The 19,865-nt window shown below is 44.6% G+C and overlaps 2 protein-coding genes across 9 annotated transcripts in view; one reads left to right on the top strand and one right to left on the bottom strand.

The window, feature by feature from the left end:
• Positions 1–12,809, bottom strand: part of SIMC1 (SUMO interacting motifs containing 1) — a 24,588-nt gene extending 11,779 nt beyond the window's left edge. The window contains exons 1-3 of one of the 8 annotated variants that reach the window (XM_053377168.1): positions 3,129–3,559; positions 2,700–3,098; positions 253–1,002 (exon numbers count right to left, since the gene is read on the bottom strand). In XM_053377168.1, coding sequence (XP_053233143.1) covers positions 253–1,002; positions 2,700–2,723 — 774 coding nt within the window. In that variant the 5' untranslated portion in view covers positions 2,724–3,098; positions 3,129–3,559. Of the gene's footprint in view, positions 1–252; positions 1,003–2,699; positions 3,099–3,128; positions 3,560–4,019; positions 4,589–4,886; positions 5,085–5,149; positions 5,419–8,739; positions 9,055–9,074; positions 9,337–12,507; positions 12,649–12,720 lie in introns of those variants that run through there. The other 7 variants (XM_053377170.1, XM_053377169.1, XM_053377166.1 and 4 more) reach the window with 7 other exon arrangements.
• On the top strand, positions 12,789–19,865 carry THOC3 (THO complex subunit 3). Its single transcript, XM_053377180.1, has 6 exons — positions 12,789–12,971; positions 13,886–14,042; positions 14,603–14,807; positions 15,432–15,593; positions 17,487–17,587; positions 18,569–19,865. Exons 1-6 carry the CDS (start codon positions 12,789–12,791, stop codon positions 18,730–18,732), a joined length of 972 nt encoding a protein of 323 aa, XP_053233155.1. The 3' UTR covers positions 18,733–19,865.

The raw sequence follows: 19,865 nt of genomic DNA, 5'->3' as shown, positions 1-19,865 counted from the left end.
ATTGAGTTCAGTGAGTAGGCATGCATAGGATTGCACTTTTAGAGTCTTTCTCTTTCACACATGCTTATTTGTGAAGCTGTCAAATCTGTGCAGTGCTGCGAGACCCACAATCAAGTTAAACATACTAGAGCCTTGGTTGATGTTGGACATTTCAGCCTGCATGACCTCATTCCTGCTCTTTCTTGTACAGCCTGGTTCTTTCCATCTCTTTTTATTCAGACTACTGAAGCACTGGTCTCTTCCATCAATTACCTGTTCAGCATCTTTTTCCTGCACCACATTTTGGAAAAAGGGGTAATGTACAGGAACTCCCTGGAAGTACTGCAATGTTTTCAACCAGACCTTGATGTCGATCTGCTTCGTTGGCGCCCAAACATCTGATTTTACAGCATTTGGTGCTGGGTTATTTGCCTCTAGAAAATGCTGATTAGCTTCTGCTAGAGATGGAGATGTGCTCATTGGGGAACAGGAGGGGATGGGACTTGGGGAATGTCTCTGATGTAGTGGGGAATGCTGTGGGCTGGGCTCTTCCACAGACGGACCAGCACCAGGAACCTCTTCCACACAGTCCAAGGGGGCTTGACATTCACTGCTGTTGGGGGTTGAAGAGAAGGAGAAAACATCAGACCCCACCTGGGGGCTTCCTAAGGAGCCCAGATCACTGTTGTAAGTGGTGTGGCTGCTGTTTTCAGAGTCCCCACCGTAGCTGGGGATGATGGGGCAGCTGCTACATTGAAATAAGGGCTGCTTCTTTATAGCATCTTCTTGGGGGGAAGGCAGCTCACAGTCTCTGTCCCACATGCTGCTTGGCACATCAACTTTGTTCTCAGCGCTTTTAGTGGTGAGGATTTTCGGACAGCACTCCGAGTGCATGCTGACTGGAGTAGAGTGCTTCAGGTCCTGAATGGCACTGCAACTATCATGAAGAGGGCTGATCATGTCATCCTCAGTCCCCGTCAGATCGATTACAGTGATGTCATCCCCAGTGAGATCAATGATCTCCTACAAGGAGAGAAGGGGTGGGGTGAGAGAAAGAAAAAGATTTACATCACTGCATGACACAGCTTTGACTAAAATTATAAATCCTAAATGGTTTGGGGGCACAGCCTGGAAATTGTAGAATCCCGCCCCCCAACCAGTCAATAGCATTTATCCTATGCCAATATTAGATGGTGGGGTAAATGGAGAAAAGTTATTGGCAACAGTGGCTGCACAGCTCCCACAATTATCATGGAGATTCATCCATGATAAAGCCTGAATATATAATTGTGGAACTGCAGCAAGATCTTCTGGTTTTGGATGGACTTTGCTGACACCCCACAGACATGGGTCTCAGCTGTTAGTATTTATTTATTGTATTTGTTTCCCAAGGACCATGTACGTCAACTAACCCATGGCAAGAAGTTTAATCGCTTTGTTGCATAATTCATCCCATGACAGAAACAGCAGCAGATAGCTCTCTGCAACCCTTCTTGGTCTGTGCTGGCCACCTTTTTCCAGTACTAAATCATACAAAGCTCATGCCTCAAATGCATGGGTTTTGTATTTAGATAGTATTAAAGTATAATATTATAGTATTTTGATCGTATTAAAGAACCTGATGTTGGGAAAGATTGAGAGCACAAGGAGAAGGGGACGACAGAGGACGAGATGGTTGGACAGTGTTTTCGAAGCTACCAGCATGAGTTTAACTGCGGGAGGCAGTGGAAGACAGAAGTGCCTGGCGTGCTCTGGTCCATGGGGTCACGAAGAGTCGGACATGACTAAACAACAACAACAACAACAACAACAAGTATTAAAGTAAAAAACCTCAGAGGGAATTTACATAGGCGAAAAAGAATGCCAGTGGTGTGTAATCTCCTGCTTATCATGCTTCTGTCCTGTAAAGGAATCAAACCTGTGACCTTGGCATTATCAGCACCATGTTCTAGCCAACTGAACTACCCACAGGTGCTCAAAGCAAAACTTTTTCTCTAATTAATGCATCTAGACACCCATACATTTCCTTATCATGTGGCAAAATCAAATGTTTATATAAACGTGACAAACGGGAGTAAAGAGAGCCTTGTGCACTGGGATAGAGAGATGTACTGCTGTCCTGTTTGCCTAATGCTACCACTCTGGATTATGACTACTGTTGGTGATCACTTCAAAACTTAGTCAGCCTGATGATGCGAGAGTTATTACTCTGAATGGTGATGCACTCAGTTGCTGGCTGAAGCTGTCCCAGGTGGGACACATTAAGCCAACAAGGACAGCGTAGTACATACCCACTTGAATCTGTTATGAGAAGTCAGGATAGCAGGCCCCAGGAGTGGGGGGTGGGAAGACAGTGGAGATTATGCATGCAATCCTCTGTGGCACAAGAAATATAAAGCAATAGCAACACAGAGAGGCAAAGGATATGAATTCTTGCAAGAAGGCTCTGAAACAGGTTTTTAGCAGGCATACCATACCTGTTCTTTTTAGCTCTGCTATATCGATTGTTTGATTGAGTTTACTTATATGCTACTTTTCCACAAACATTCAAAACATCAAAATGCAAATATACAAAATACAGAGCACGTCATTAAATTCAAAAATGACAAAAATCAATAATCTAACAAACACAGAATAAATTCAATATTACAAAAAAACAAACAAACCTCCAAACCCAGTCTAGGTTTCAGTACATAAATACAAAACAAGAGTTAACTGACAATAAAGTTGTGGTCTTCCTGCATTCCAAGGAGCCTTACTCAAATGTAGCTCAGAGGGGAGAAGTCCTCTTACCAGTCTAGATGGCATACAGATGGCTCCCATATCCTTGCTTGAGAGAAGGCTGGAAGCAGCAAAGGGCAAATACTGGGGAGAGGATTGATGGCTAGTCTCTCCCAACCCTACCTGTAGATGACAAGGACTGAACCTGGCATCTTTCGCATGCAAAGTGTACACTCTACCACTGTGCCACAGTCCTTCCTCTACGTTCCCGTTCAAGATATAGCAAGTAGATTTTAAATATTGAAAGCCTATTTGGAGCATTCTTTGACCAACGTTCCAGAGGGGACACAGAGAGGAGAAAAATAGTCCCAGGTGAGGCACCTCAAAAGAAAATTATGCTTAACACACACACACACACACACACACACACACACACACACACACACACACACCCTGTAGCAGGCAAATCAGTAAAATGACTTATTGTATGAGATTTATGATTCAGGAAGTGACAATGTGACTCTCATCTTGGATCCCTAAATACGGCACTGAGGTTGAACGTTTAAAATTATGGCAGAAGTGAATAAGATATCGCTGCTTAGCATGAGCAAGAAACATCATTTGGAGATGAAGCTGTTCTGAATAAAGGGACCTAGCTCAAATGACCTTCCTACAAACAAGTTTTGAAACCTAAAAGGAAGTGCCTAACTGCCATTCCTTTTACCATTTCAATTCTCCCTGCTGGAACCTCTGGATATTTGAAAGTAGCATCAGAATTAAATGGCCAACAGAATTCCAGTTTGGCTGGAGGCCTCCCTGCCTGCATAAAAACATAGGGTTGTAACCAATTCTGGTCCTGCTCAGAGAAGACCCATTGAAATTAATAAACCAAACTTACCGGTATGCCCATTAGCTTCAATGCGTCTACTTTTAAGGAGGACTAGCACTGTTTACAACCCACTCAAGTCAGCTCAGAAGTATTCAAGATTTCTTTAAAAGTTACAAACGAGATGGCTAAAAGCTGCTCCTGCACCCTGCAAGATACCGTATTTTTCTACCACAAAATCAGGTTTAAAATTGGGGCTTGTCTTATACACGGGTAGTGCCGAGGGGTGTTTTCTTAATTCGGAGTCCCCCAAAACAGGGAGCATCTTATACATGGAAAAATATGGCGCTTTCCAGGCGGAAACAACAAGGATTCAGGAGAGACTACTTATGGGGCAAGAGGGCCTAGCTTTTCTTTGATCAACTCCTTTATTATTTATTTGACAATATTTATACCCTGCATTAGAGTCCCTCACAGGGTGCAATTTCCTTACCTGGGTTGTCGCTGATACCTCTCAAAGCTTCTAGTAGCTTTTTGTAGGGGACACAAGAGGAAACATGTGGCAGAGGCAGATGTTCTAACTGCTGCTCACTCTTCTGCTTAACCACAACATGCCTGAGAGGAAATAACCCCTCTTTCCTTTTATAACCAACAAATTGCAAATTTGTGCAAATCTCATTATCTTTAGCAAGATTCAAACAGTCACAACACACAGCATTTAACATAGGCCTATTTATTTCCCTTTTTGCCAGCACCCACTGCCACCCCCCTTACTGAACGTTTCAGACCTCGGCCTACTAGGAGGAAGTGAAGCCCCGAACCAGTGACCAGAGTGCAAGGAACCAATGTGGTCTGAGTGCAATTCTTTTGTTATTTCTGAGTCTGAGATAGAGAGTGACTCATTCCTGCTCTGATTTGGAAGCTCCCTCAACTCAACAACTTGCCCTTATTCATTTCCCCCATTTTCTAACTGTGCCAAAATTAGGGGCATAAAGCAATTCTCAAAGTGGCTCTGGCCTCGATATGCACTGTGTGTTCCAAGGAAAAGGCTGATGCAACTTTCACTGACTACTTTAAAAACAAATAAAAGTAGCATAATGTCAAGCACAGGCTCTCAGGAACTGGGCTGAGGTGACCACCTCCTGCCAGAGTTCATGAATACCATAAATAAGCCTTTATTTGTAAACTACACACTTCCAGTCACTACCAGCCTCTGTCACTTGAAAATTCCTGAACTAGACATAAAAGCTCCTACAGGCCATTATCCAGAGTTCATAATCCTTTAAAAAAAATCAGTTGGCCGCTAATCATGGCAGCTAGGTTCAATTTCCACTGCTAGAGGTCGTATGCTTCCAAATACCTGTTGCTGGGAATAACAACTTGAGAGAGAGCAACTGCGGTCACATCTCAAGTTTGAGTAGAATCAGCAAATGGAACAATGAAAGGCAGCACAGAGGGAAAGAAGTAACAGTTGTCTAGCGTAGAAGACAAGGAGTCACAGCAGAAAGCAGACAACTACAGTAGCCTGAAGTGTGTCCTCCACATTGTGGGATGCAGTTATAAGGAACGGGCACAAAATTGTCCTGACCTGCAACCGGTGTGAGGTGAACTCAAACAACTCACGTTTTACATACCGGAGATCCTTAATTTGAATCCAGGATCAGGGGGGAATGTTGTCCATGGTCAGGCACACAGGGCCAATCCACAGAAGCACTGCAGGGACCAACCAGTCCTTCTGCTCCACCTTATTTCCCAACCAACGCCTGTGACCAATCCACACCTTCCATCTCACCAGATAGGCTGGCGCTGCCAGCTGGCATCTTAGCAGGACTCAGTGCACATGCCTGAACAATTATCTTGCACATCTTGGCAGCAGCACCCATCTCATTGGCATACCCTAAGAATAATGCTCCTTTACAGTTCCGGGGATTTAGCGACCAGGGTAGGAGGATGTGCTGCCCCTGAGCCATCAAGCTCCTTGAACCCTCCCCTGCCTTTGTAGTCCCTTCCTGAACTCACATGGCACCAGATCCTAGTAGGGTGCGGGAAATGAGATCGCCATCAATAAACAACATATGTGACAAAGTTAAAGCCTTTATTCAGCAGCATTCAGAAAGGGAAGAGATCCTGAAAGGGAAAGGCATAAGCATCAGGTGGCTAGCCAGTCACCCTAACAAGGTCATGTGCAGGGTTATGACATGGTAGCTGGTTTGGCATATCCAGTGGCTTTAGCTCCATGCTAGGAACAGCGTCACAAGCTGCAAGAGGACTGAGGTGGTTTGCCCATTTGTGACATAAAGCAGGGCAATCCCAGGCTTCTCATAGCTGACACAGATTCAAGTGCCTTGATACCATATGGCAGCTGTGGGAAACGTTTGACACTCCAGATGTTGGTGAGCTACAAGTCCCAGCACGCATCACCATGGTCAGGGATCATGGGTTACTATAAATCAGGGGTGAGGATCCACTAGCCTGCAGGCCAACTTTGTGCAGCCAAGTTCCCCGACAACCAGCTAGTTGTCTCGCATTTGGGAAATGTTGCACAAAGCAATTTGATGCATTCCCTTCTAGGCAACCTTCCAAGGGCCGTATATCCCACAGTGGTGGGCAAGATCAGAGGCTGAAGTAATCAACAAATGTGAATTTTATTTTTATACCTTGGGCTAGTTTCTACACCCACCCACATACTCTCTTATCCTTAATCCAAACTGGCAAGAGGCACTACTGGAGTTCAAGGACACATTTCCAATCAGACAAAACAAACCAAGTACAAACCGAGTACAGTACAAACCAAGGCCAATGAGTGGCGTCTTAGGCAAAATTCCAAGAGTCAGACAGAGACTCCTGGAGGCCACTTTCAACACCTGGCCCTGAGTTTCCCCAACCCTGTCATAGATGAACACAAACTGCATGCAGCTTAGTGAATGGAGTTCCATGCAGAGGAGAGAGTGAGATGGGAAGCTTGGTCCCTCCTCTGTGCCTAGCATAAAAAGCAAATGGGCTGCTAGAGGAGGGTTCCTCCCTTCTCCACAGAAATACAGCTTTTGCCTCTTCTTTGATAGCCCCCAATAAGCTAGTAAAGAATACTGCAAGATAGTAATGTGGGGTGAGGGAAATTATTCACAAGGCTGGATTAAAACATAAAACCCAGCAGATAAATTAAGTGGTTTAAAGGTAAAGGTAAAGGTACCCCTGACCATTAGATCCAGTCGTGATCAACTCTGGGTTTGCGGCGCTCATCTCACTTTATTGGCCGAGGGAGCCGGCGTACAGCTTCCGGGTCACGTGGCCAGCATGACTAAGCTGCTTCTGGCAAACCAGAACAGCGCACGGAAACACCATTTACCTTCCCGCCAGAGCGGTACCTATTTATCTACTTGCACTATGACGTGCTTTCGAACTGCTAGGTTGGCAGGAGCAGGGACCGAGCAATGGGAGCTAACCCCGTTGCGGGGATTCGAACCACCGACCTTCTGATCGGCAAGTCCTAGGTTCTGTGGTTTAACCCACAGCGCCACCCGCATCCCAGCGCCACCCGCATCCCTAAGCTCTACTAAAACCACATGCACCCAGGGTGGATTTCACCCAGAATCTAAAACACACACCAAATAATGTAATGTGCCAGGCTAATAGGTCTGGAAAGGGAGTTTCACAATTTGGGAGCCACCAGCAAAAATACCCTCTTGCCAGTAGCTATCCTCCTACACTGAGAAGGCAGGGGCTACTAGTTAAGGACCATCAAAACAGAACTTGATTGGCAGGCAGGCTCATGTGGGAGAGAATAGCCCTTTCGATACCGAAGTTGTTTAGTACTTTGAAGGTCAACACCAGCACCTGAACTGAACCCAGAAGCAAACTGGCAACTAGCGAGAACCTTTTAGTAGTGGGGCGATGTGATAGCAGCCATCAGCCCCATTAATAACCCAGTTGCGGTGCTCAAAACCAATGATGCTTCTTTAATGTTTTTCAAAAGTCACATGCAACACATAATAATAGTTTAGCCCAGAAGTTACTAGAACATGGACAACTGTCACTTGTAACTGACATTATGATGTCATACTATGTAGTCAGTTATTCAACAAGTGTGGAATTTCATTCTGTTTCTTTTTTTAAAAATTTATATTTATTGAGGTTTTAACAATAAACTCAACAATAACAATAACAATAACAATAACAATAACAACAAAAACCACTACACACTACACAAATACAAAAAAGAAAAAATACGAAACAAGAAAGAAAGATGAACAATCAAACACGTAAGAGAAAAAAAAAACAGCACATAAAGTTAAACTTTCCAAAATGTCCTTTCATTAACTTGTTCCTTTGACTTCCTCTCGCCTTCCTTTTTGCATTCTATTTTAATTTGTTATTTTAGCAAATCCTTCTGATGGAATTTCATTCTGTTTCACCTCTGCACATCCCATTATTGTTCACTCTGCACTGTGTTACAGGAGCTACTGTTCTACTCTGGCGGCTACCATTTCTTCTTTGGACGTTCATCCCCTCCATTAGCCATAGCAAACTTCATTTGATTGCTCCACGTCTTCCCAGTTATCCCAATTTCATTCTCCATTCTTTTACTATGCCACATATCTCTGCTTTACAGCCCTGCCCATGATGTCAGGAGAGACTCATGGCCTTGTTTATAGCTTTCTGCAGTACAGGACCTTTTCCTTCCATTTAGCTGGCCACACACAGATTCCCTTTTTAGCATTCAACTTCCATTTCCATTGTTTTAAATGGCAACTGCTACTCAGTTGGAGTTTGGGAGGCACCACAGTTTAGTGGCAAAGCATTTGATCCCTGGAATCCCCAGTTCAAAGGATCCGGTTGTCAGAGCTGAGAACAGCTGATCTGCCCTGGTGTGAGGCAGTTTCCTGCGCATCTGTTTTTCCTTATGAGTATCCTCCTGAAACAGATCGGCTCATGGCAAAGTGGGCAGAACAAGGTGATACCAGCAACATCGTGATCAAGCTCCAGCACCACGGCGATGGGATTCAGGAGCGAGACAAGGAATTTCTGCAATAGGGCGCACTGCAGGATCGCGTGCAGTGCGTTATTTCTCAGGATCCCACGGATAACAAAGCTGGCTTTACCAACTCCTGTTCTCCAAACCTCACTAAAATGCATTCAAGCACACTTGTTTGCGTTACGTTAAAAGGAAGAGGCGCTCCTTCTTATGGGATAGTTTTTACCAAAAGCATATTTACCCAAAGGCTGCAGCTTCGGACGTCAGTCATGCCCTCTGGAAACGCCGACTTTATCTGCGCGCCCTACAAATTTAGTTCCCAGCCAGCACAATATTCTCCTGCGTTTGGCGACCCGGGCGCGTACGAACAAGCCTGCGTGTGCTCAGCCGACGGCGCCTGCCTCCCGGCACCCCGCCACTGCCTACGGGAGCGCGTGGGGAGAAGTGAATGGGCAAGGAGAGGAGAAATGACTCAGAGTCCCCAAGGCAGAAAGGAGGAGAGACGCCGGCAGCGGCCGCCAAGTCCAAGCCTCGGGACCAGAAAACAGCATCCCCCATGTTCGCGGCGCAACTCACCGGGGGCTCGGCGGGCGGCCGCCGCCATCTCCGCTTCCTCTTTTCGCCCTGGCGCCTGCGGGGAGACCAATCATAGCCGCTTTCCCCATCGGAGCTCGACTCAGTGACAAGAACCTCGGCCATCGAGCTCCTTCTGCTCAGTCCCGCCCGTCGGGGGGCGTGGCAAAGCGGAAAGGGCGAGGCTGAGCCCAGCTCCGCTGCTTTATAGGGCCAAGCCGGGCTGGCCGTTTCCGTTGGGATCCGACCGACCCCGATATTATTATTTTCCTTTCCGCGACTCGCTGACGTTGAGAACTCCGATTCGGGAGGGCGGGGCTTAATGGAGCCCCAGGGAGTTCCTCGCCGCCGCTGTTTGCTTCACAAATATACATCAGGGGGTTAACGACCTTGGTTGTATTTCTCAGCAGGTGGAAAGGGGGGAAGAAGAGTTTGTTGTGGCTGCGGTACAGAGTCCCGGCCTGGATCACTCCCAAAGGAATCGGGCGCAGACAAAGCAGGCACAAAGCAGCTACGCGTTTGTAGCAAACACACAAACACATGATCCTCTGTGTCACTCATGGCTAGGAAAGTGTGTGATCAAGGCATGCTTGAGTCATGTTCTTCAGGTCAGTTATTCACCGACGCTTCCCTCCAGTTCAGGCCAAGCTAGGAATAATTGGCCTTACAGTTGCAACTGTAGATACATCTTGCGGCCTAAATAATCAAGGATACATATTGCACTTTAGCTACGGGATGGTGTTTCTGCAGACTCAGCACTTAGCAGGCTGAAGTCAGCTGTGTACGTGATGTGATCGATTCAGAATCGTGACGCCCCTGAATTAAAACACACAGGTATGGCACTCCTGAGTTATAGCTCGGGTATCTGAAAAGTGTTCTGTGTAAGGAGAGTGACAGATGATGTGAGCATAGGTGTGCTGTGCTGTGCCTTTCACCTTCCAGCTAGCTGGAAGAAACTTGGCAGCTTCTCTGCATTCCTAACCAGGCACAGGCTCTTCTTGCTGTCCTGCTAGGTACTGATAGTGGACTGTAGGCTATTGTTAAGCAGAAATGCTTCTTAGAAGCTGATACCAGGGAAGTGGCCATTGAGTGTACTACCCCCCCATGCTATAAGCTGCTTAGAATGTAGGGGCTTACCCCTCCCTGCAATACCAGTCTGTCAAGTATCTGTTAAACTGAGCATACTGTCAATGGAGCATTCTCATGAGTAACAACAGGTGCAAATTTGTAAATAGCAGACTGAGGAACCAAGGTATATAACATGTCCAGACTCACCAAAATAAGGCAATCAGCCTTACATTAATCTTGGCAAACAGGATACAAGCCACATACTCTGTTGGAGACCACCTCTTTCTGTCATCATCATCATCATCATTTATTTATACCCACCCACTGGTTTCCCCAGGCACTCTGGACGGCTCCCAACAGAATATTAAAAACATAATAAGACATCAAACATTTAAAAACTTCCCTAAACAGGGACATATGTGACATATGATAGCTTTGGGTGGTCCTTGGCTAAAGGGCTGTGCAACTATTCAACAGTTTTGACAAGTTGTTATGTATGCTTTTAGAACCCAACTTATTTCTGTGATTGCGAGTTGTTTCAAACATTGTTTAACAATGTGCTTTTATGTTGTAATCTGCCCTGAGATCTAAGGGTGAATGCTGTGTTATAAGAATAAGGTCTTATATATATAAAATAGATGTTGATAAATGTACCAAGCAAACACATACAAATATGTAAGCCACATGTCTGAAACCCACAGAAAAGTCCTGAAACCATTTTCTCTCTCCCAAAATGACCTCAAATATTTCTCTGCAAGGTCAAAGGAAATGGGAAATCTCCCCGTTATTATTTCTGACTTTTTAAATTACAAGTACAGAAACAAAGAAAACATCAAAGAAAACAGAAACAAAAGACCTATGCAGCAACAGAGTATTTTCCAAATTTGTTTTCATATTCTGAAATAGATACAACTGATGAAGCCTTATTTCTAAAATTCAATTCAAATTTACTTTCTGACAGAGTGCAGCTATCAGGCATCAGCCCTAGATTGCAAACTTATGGATCTGTGCTTGAAAGCCAAGTCCAAAAGAACTGTACAGTGGTACCTCGGGTTACATACGTTTTAGGTTACATATGCTTCAGGTTATAGACTCCACTAACCCAGAAATAGTGCTTCAGATTAAGAACTTTGCTTCAGGATGAGAACAGAAATCGTGCTCCGGTGGCGCAGTGGAAGCAAGAGGCCCCATTAGCTAAAGTGATGCTTCAGGTTAAGAACAGTTTCAGGTTAAGTACAGACCTCCGGAACAAATTAAGTACTTAACCCGAGGTACCACTGCACTATATTTCCCCAGTAAACACTCACAGAACCCAGCTGTATATAGTGGTTGTTAAGAGATAAGCTCAGCAAGCAAATCTTTTTCTTTATCTGGCCATGCATGTGCTTCTCTTTTTCCCAGATCCTTCCAACAACTAACCCAATTACGGTCCCACCACAAATCATGCTATCTTGGGGGGGGGGGGACAGGCAGAGAAGCAATGTCTCCTATTCTACCAGTGGGGCAGCATCGCTTGGATGGAGAAGAGGCGCACATAAGATGCTTCTCCTACAAAACACTTATTTAGAAAATTTAAAAATCAAACTTGCCAGTTAATCAAACCATCTTCCGCAGAAACTGCTGCTTGCCTTCTATCACTGTGCCATTGAGAGCGTGCTCACTTATGGCTTATGTGTGTGGTACGGAAGCTGTACTACCCAGGACAGGATGGGGTTGTGCAGAGTTGTTAAGGCAGCAGAGAGCATTGTTGGCTGCCCACTCTCCACCTTAGAGCAGATTTATGCCACAAGCTGCCATAGGAAGGCACTGGACATAGTAAAAGATCCATCGCATCCTGGTCACTGTCTCTTCGAGCTCCTGCCGTCGGGACAGAGATACAGGACGATGAAGACAAGAACGAGCCGTCTTAAGAACAGCTTCTTCTCCAGAGCGATCTCAGCCCTGAATGGGAAGCCTGGACTTTGAAAGTCATCTAATCTTCCTTGCTGTACTATACTGTATTGTTTTAATTAGTGTTTTTATGGAGCAGTCAAGTAATTTCGTTGTCCCTGAGAGGGGGCAATGACAATAAAGATGATATTATTATTATTATTATTATTATTATTATTATTATTATTATTATTATTATTATTAAATTCGCGGCTTTTCCCTCTGCACACCCAGCAACTATTTTCTTTTTTCCTATCTATCCAGTGCTTTTTTTCTGGGGGGTACGTAGGGATACGCATATCCCTAAACATTTTGTGACTCTTAAGTTTGGCCTCATTGAGGGGCAGTATTTCAATGAGTGGGAAAATGAGAGTACCGCTAAACATTTTTTGAAGAAAAAAAACACTCTATCTAATCTTATCTATCTATCTATCTTCACCATCCTGTCCCAGCAGTCAGTGAGGGTCGAGTCTTGCCCCGAAAATATTTCCGTCAAAGCGAAAGGGATTTTCTTCCATTTATGTCCGTTTCATTTATTTAAATTTCAGCCCCGCCGCGCCTGCGTACTGAATGCACGCGCGCCCCCGCGGGCCGAGTTTCCTCCGTGCGCGTCTCTTGCAGAACAGGGCTCGTAACGCAGCGGAAGCTCTACCTTTGTTACCCGGAAGGGCACTCCGCCGCCGCCGAAAGCTCCGCCCGCTTCGGTTGGGCCCGGTTGCCATGGCGCTCTCCCCGTACGTGCAGTCCATGCAGGAGCTGTTCCGGGCCAACACGCGCATCCGCGAGTTCCCCGCGCACGTGGCCAAGGTCCACTCGGTGGCCTGGAGCTGCTGCGGCCGCCGCCTCGCTTCCGGCTCCTTCGACAAGACCGCCAGCGTCTTCGTGCTCGACAAGGACCGGCTGGTCAGTGCTGGCTGCGCCAGGCGGGGAAATAGGAGGAGCGGGGGAATATTTCAGGCGGGGAAATAGGAGGAGCAGAGAGACCAGTTGCCGCAGCCGGGGGCTGGCGTGAATCCCGCTCACTTGGGCGCCTAGCAGTGGTGACTTCGCTCCCCGGCATATGGATCCCTGGGATCCGTGAGGAAAAGTCGCCGCATTTAGGGCTTTTCGGTTTAGAGGTGTCAATGAAAGGAGTGTATAAAACACTGCGTGGCGTGGAGAAAGTCGGTACCATCTCTCATAACAACACTGGAAGTCGTGGGGATCCACCGAAACGGAATGGGAGAGGATTTAGGATAGAAGAAAGTGCTCCTTCACATCACATAGTTAAACCATGGAAACCCCAGTAACCGTGGTAGCTGCAAACATGGATGACTTAAGAGAGGATTGGATAACTTAACATGCTTCTTCCATGTTTGGAGACAGTATGTTTCTGAATACTAGTTGCTGGAAACCACAAGGTCCTACATTTGGGCTTCTAATATGGTTGGCCACTTTGAAAGCAGGATGCTGAACTAGATGGGCCATTGGTCTGATCCTGCAGGTCTTTCTGGAGTTCTTATTCCTAAAAGAGGTTTGAACCAAAAACTGAGCACTTAGACTTGGATGATAGTGTGCTTAGAATAATAATAATAATAATAATAATAATAATAATAATAATTTTTTATTTATACCCCGCCCTCCCCAGCCAAGGCCGGGCTCAGAGCGGCTTACAAGCAATAAAAACAAGATGAATGATTACAACTTAAAAACAAAAATAAAATACTAGTTAGGCTGCTTGTGAGATGCACGGTAATTCAAAGGGTCATCATAACATTTCCCTTTTGAGGGATGTGTGTGTGTTGATTACTAGTTTAGAAGTTTACTGTTTTCCGTAGGTGAAGGAGAATAATTACCGTGGCCATGGAGACAGTGTGGATCAGTTGTGCTGGCACCCCAGCAACCCGGACTTATTTGTCACTGCGTCTGGAGACAAAACCATCCGTATATGGGATGTCCGCACTACTAAATGTATTGCCTCTGTGAATACCAAGGGTAGGTATCACTAATATTCACTGAAAACAAAGCTGTCCTATGTGCTTTTGTTTTGTATTTTGCAAGGGTTTACTGCGTTTAATGGGGAGCAAGATGGTCCTGAGAGGCAGTCGATCTCCACTGGCAACCTAGCCCACATGAACCATTCTTCTTTTTCTATCTTTGTTGCTCAAGAAGGGGCTGAGATCGAAATTAACTTGTATTATGACTGTATTTCAAAAGCATTGATTGAAGGTATAACCTATAGATACCACTTTATCAGTACCAGTAGAAACCATTTAGAGGGTTGAGCGGGGGATGAGATTCTTAATGGCGTTTATAATGCAACTATCTTGAGCTGTGTGGGACTGGCAGTTGGAGACCAACAGTAATTGGAGGGCCACAGGCACCATATCTCTGGTGAAGAGAGTATAGGTAGATAAGCTGCATTTTATAGGGCTGGGTATACATGAATGTGTTAGAAGTTCTTGGCTTAAAAATGCAGGACTTTGTGTGTTGACTGAACTCCTGCCCCAGAAAGGAATTCAGTAGGTTTAATTTCCCCTTCCTCACTTTTACAGGGGAGAATATTAACATTTGTTGGAGCCCCGACGGACAGACTATTGCAGTAGGGAACAAGGATGATGTGGTCACCTTCATTGATGCTAAAACATATCGGTCCAAAGCTGAGGAACAGTTCAAGTTTGAGGTGAATGAGATCTCTTGGAACAATGACAACAACATGTTTTTTCTCACCAATGGCAACGGTTGCATCAACATCCTCAGGTACCCTCACCATGGCCTTTACTGGGAAGGGCAGCAAGTGAGTTGGCTGTCTTGACTTTTGTATAGGTGGTGGGTGGGGGAAAATACTTGTGGGGTGTACACCCAGGTGGATGTACAAGGGAAAAGTGCCTCGTGGACCTGCTTAGGCCTAAGGACCAGAGGTTTTCCATCACAGAGGCACAATAAATATGAACTCTTCCCTGATGCCACCCTGTGTCCCAGCTCATACCTTTCTTTGGTTGGTACAGACCTACGGCTTTATCCCCACATTCCAGTCAATATAACAGAAGTAGTTTTGTGCCTTCCCTCTATATCTGTCATTCCCTCTAAATTGGACATCTAAATCTGTCTTTTGGATACGTCTTAAATGACCTCATATTCCTGCAGGGAACTCTGTAAGTGGAATACAAAAAAAATGTGTTATTCCTGTTGTTATTATTCAGTGACTTACAGCTGCCACAAAGCCTCCCTAGACTGGGCAACCTTTGTTGCCTCTACTATACAAGCAGGTTTTAGCTTCCATTTTGTGACCAGTAAGAAGACATTTCTAGATGTTACATAGCTAGTAAAAGGGCTGTTTTCTCCCCAACCTCACTCCAACTTCATTTCTTTAACTTTCTACAGCTATCCAGAGCTGAAGCTCATCCAGTCAATTAATGCCCATCCTTCAAACTGCATCTGTATCAAATTTGACCCAACGGGCAAGTATTTTGCTACAGGAAGTGCTGATGCATTGGTTAGCCTCTGGGATGTGGATGAGCTTGTATGCGTGCGATGCTTTTCTAGGTGAGTTATCTTGATCTGTGAACTTAATGACCTTTTTTGACCTTAGGGGTTGTCCAAATGTCTATACCATACCTTATTTTGCACTCCTGCAGCTAGGTATGTAGATTGGATAAATAATTCTTAACCACTTGTACACTGAAGTGCTCTGAATGGGCTGTTGCTCTTATTAGAAATTGAGCGGGAGGAGGTCATGACTGATCTATAAAAATGTCAATTCAGATTGCTGCCTTGGCAGTATAGACTGATTTATATCAAGGTAATTTAAATCACTATGGGATGCGGGTGGCGCTGTGGGTAAAACCTCAGCGCCTAGGACTTGCCGATCGTCAGGTCGGCGGTTCGAATCCCCGCGGCGGGGTGCGCTCCCGTTGCTCGGTCCCAGCGCCTGCCAACCTAGCAGTTCGAAAGCACCCCTGGGTGCAAGTAGATAAATAGGAACTGCTTACTAGCGGGAAGGTAAACGGTGTTTCCGTGTGCTGCGCTGGCTCGCCAGATGCAGCTTCTCACGCTGGCCCCGGAAGTGTCTTCAGACAGCGCTGGCCCCCGGCCTCTTAAGCGAGATGGGCGCGCAACCCCAGAGTCGGACACGACTGGCCCATACGGGCAGGGGTACCTTTACCTTTACCTTTTAATTTAAATCACTAAGAAAAAAAGACAAGTTTATAAACTGTTGAATTTAAATAAGTTGTTTTTGTTTTAAAATTCACATTTTTCCTGATCAAGCAGATATGCTATCCAGTTACTGTAAAACACACTGCTCAAACTAAGCTGAGCTTTTATACAACCTATGAGCATAATCCAAAAACTTTGCTTCTGCAGTTCATAACGTCTTTGTGGATATAAGAGACAGATTTTTGTTCAAATCTTTTTGGGGGGCAAGGATACTAAGGAAGCCACATGAATGCAGTCTACTGAAATTTATATAAGCAATGACTTGTAAAGATACTGTCTTTCTCTGTGTTTAGTAGTGATAATTTAATAAATAATCTAATAATTTGAGTACTGAATTTACTGCAAAGTTCTAGTAGTTGGGTGGGTACGTGGATAGCATTGTCAGTGTGTGATTTCCAATGCTTAACTTTAAAAGTCAGAATTTCACCATGGCTCATTTTTATTTACATAGTAAAGCAGCCTTTAACTCAGTCTTTTTATCTGTTGTACTTCTGGAAGTTGTTATGTTCATGTTGTGATTAAGTTGGATACAACCCATACAGTATTTTGATTTTTACAACATTGTGTGTTGAAATCAATTTCCCACCCTTTTAAAAATCGTGATTTTCTATCCAACCTGAGTGACAGTGGGAAAAGCAAGCTTGGAGGATTATTAGGAAAGCAGTTGGATATTAAATAGCTCATATCATAACTGCTAGATGTGCAGCCACATATGGAATATGGTGAACAAAAAAGTTTAAGGAGGACCTGTTCAAGATCAAGAATATTTATTATTTTATATGTAACTTAAAATAAGTGGTGTGGCCTGAGAAAAGAGGAGAAAATTTTATGCCTTTCCTAATACTTTAACTCTGGCTAACACAATCTATTGGCAGAAAAGTCAGAGAAAATACAGACTGTGTGTAGCTATGTATATGTATATATGTATGTGTGTGAATCTAGTAATTAATGTACAACATTTGTTATCGCAAGATATTATGGCCTCTGGCTTAGCATTAAAAGGGGATTAGACAAATTAATGGAGGATTGCTTTATCAACAGCATGATGGTGACTAAATATAACTGCCATACCCAATGGCAGTATTTTTCTCCCTGTTGCTAGGAAGAAATAAAGAGGGAAAGTTCTTGGCTTTGGGTGCTATTTTCATGCTTCCAAGAGGCATCTGACTGGTATCTGTCTTCTCGCCCACGGCCCTTATTCCATTTTCTCCTATATTTCAGGCTTGACTGGCCTGTGAGGACACTGAGTTTCAGCCATGATGGGAAGATGCTGGCTTCAGCCTCTGAAGATCACTTCATTGACATTGCTGAGGTAGAAACAGGTCAGTGCTCTTCTTCTCACCGTCTGCCAAGAAAGGCAAAGCAATTCTAAAAACATGTACTAGGGAATGAGCTCGGATGAAGATCATGTTGGTTTTGAATAAGCTTTCACTATCAATGTGTGTTACACTTTTCATGTCATCTACTGGAGGTTCCGTAAATTTCTTTTGGTCCATTCCTAGACCTAAAAACTTGGCAAAGATATGCATATCTGGTGTGGGGGAATTCAGGCAGAACATGCAGAAGTGGGAGGATATTGTTTCAGCCAGAGGTGGGGAACTTGACAGCCCACAGGGCCTTCCTATTTGTTCTCGCCTCCCGACATCCAGTCCCTGCAGCAATTAGGATTGAAAATAGTCTCTTATAGGCTCCAAAAATCTTCTTTCAAGTTTCCTTTCTGCACAGGGACATTTGTGGGGGAAGGGTTGAAGGGATAAGCCTTTCCTTCCCGTATGCTGTGACGCCCACCCCCATCCATAATTAACCCTGCTCTGCAATTTGGCTCGAAAGAAGCCGACCTTATGAGTCGTAATCACTTAGGCTGGAAAAAAGAATTGCTAGGGTGCCGGGAGAAGAGTGAGTGTGGAAACACGAGTGCTTCATTTTTGCTAACACTTAACCATGGCCATTTTTGTTTTTCATCGTGGCCACTGCTAGCATACGTCCCTTGGAAGAATGCCCATGATGTCATGTCCCTATGAAGAAAGTGCCCCATGCTTAGCCTAAGCGCCTCTTGTTCTCAAAGCAATAGTCCCTGTAATTTTATGGACCACCAGTATTTTACAAACCCCTCCTCTGTTCTTGCTGGTTGAGAGCTTTTGGCTTTGAATTGCACTTGTAATTTTATGTAAAAAGATTGCGGTGTGAAATTCTTCTTCGATGGAACTCATTAAACTGCATTCTTGTACAGAGGCGAGCCAAGAACAGGGTGTCCCAGCTGCGTTTGTCTTGGTTCCTGGGTTAATTCTGTCTTTATACTTCAGGAGAGAAGCTGTGGGAAGTGCAGTGCGAGTCTTCAACGTTCACTGTGGCTTGGCATCCAAAGCGGCCCCTGTTGGCCTTCGCCTGCGATGACAAAGATGGCAAATATGATAGCAGCAGAGAAGCTGGAACCGTGAAGCTCTTTGGTCTTCCCAATGACTCATAAGAGAAGCCTCCTGGGGACTGTATTTGTAACCTGGTATTCCTAGCCCACATATGCATTGCTTCTCTGTTTCCAATTTTTGAGCAGGAGCAGCACCATCGTTTGACATTCCCATGCCTAGAAAGTTTGCTTTTTGAAGCTTTTGTAAAATGCCCAACCATTCTAAAAGGCACAGAGGCTGACTGGCTGACTAAATTCTCCAATTTCTAGGCCGTTAATTGTTTTTTATTGCAAAGAGGAAGCTACAGCTGCCAGTGGATTTGAGTGTCTTGTGTGCTGTGCGTTCAGTTAGGAAAACAATCCCTGCCCTCTAGTTTCTCAGGATGTAGCAGGCAGTCCCTCTAAATCCATGTGACTGTGCCATTGTCATGACTTGTGTCTCCCTTAAAAATGGAAAGACTGGGGAATACTGTATGCAGGTTTTCTGTTGTCCCGTTTCGAATCCTCCTTTTCCTTTGGAGGAGTGCGCGTCTTGCCTCCTTTGGAGGTTGTGTGTGTGTCTTTCATTCCTTTTGCACCTTAGGGTAATGAAAGGAGAAGGGATCGGGAATAGGGTTATTTTTTGTTTGAACCTGTTCTTGTATTTTGGATAATTTGTTTCAGTAAATAAAAACATAAAACCTGTCTATGTTGTAGTTTTTAAAAAGCCAATATATTGAACTACCAGGATGTACAAATAATGCAATTCCAAGAATACCCCTCTGTGCCACTGTTTTCTCTGAAGAACAGCATAATGAAACTGGAAGGCGCAAAGAAAAGGCAAACTTAGGGATGTTTTTGTTTTGCATGGGGCTTCTTGGAAGCATTTGGCTGGCTGCTGTAAATTGGGATGCTGAAGTAGAATGATGTTTAGTCTAATCCTTCAGGTTTCCTGCCACAGTCACCCTAGCTGCTGGTGCTTCAACACCATTCTTCCCGGTTAAGGCTTTCTTCCACCCCTTTAAGGACGTGCTTAGTGATGTTTTTGGGTCACTCCTGGGTTTGGTGCTGTGCATGTATGCGCAGTGACACTTCGTTTGGACTCTCATTAATTGGTTGTTGCCTGTACTTTTATTTTATATTGAGCATTGCCTTCAAATTATTTTTGAAGAAGGGCAGCATGTAAGTATTTTAAATAAATGAACATAAACATCCTA

Source organism: Podarcis raffonei, chromosome 2, assembly GCF_027172205.1.
Source record: "Podarcis raffonei isolate rPodRaf1 chromosome 2, rPodRaf1.pri, whole genome shotgun sequence".
NCBI classification, from domain to species: Eukaryota; Metazoa; Chordata; class Lepidosauria; order Squamata; family Lacertidae; genus Podarcis; species Podarcis raffonei.
This window is presented reverse-complemented; position numbering and strand designations above follow the sequence as displayed.

Bases quoted from the DNA above. Each gene is read 5' to 3' on its own strand.
- THOC3 (XM_053377180.1), top strand. From the start codon at position 12,789: ATGGCGCTCTCCCCGTACGTGCAGTCCATGCAGGAGCTGTTCCGGGCC. The intron at 15,594-17,486 runs GTGAGTTATCTT...CCTATATTTCAG, and splicing joins TGCGTGCGATGCTTTTCTAG to GCTTGACTGGCCTGTGAGGA. The intron at 17,588-18,568 runs GTCAGTGCTCTT...TTTATACTTCAG, and splicing joins CATTGCTGAGGTAGAAACAG to GAGAGAAGCTGTGGGAAGTG.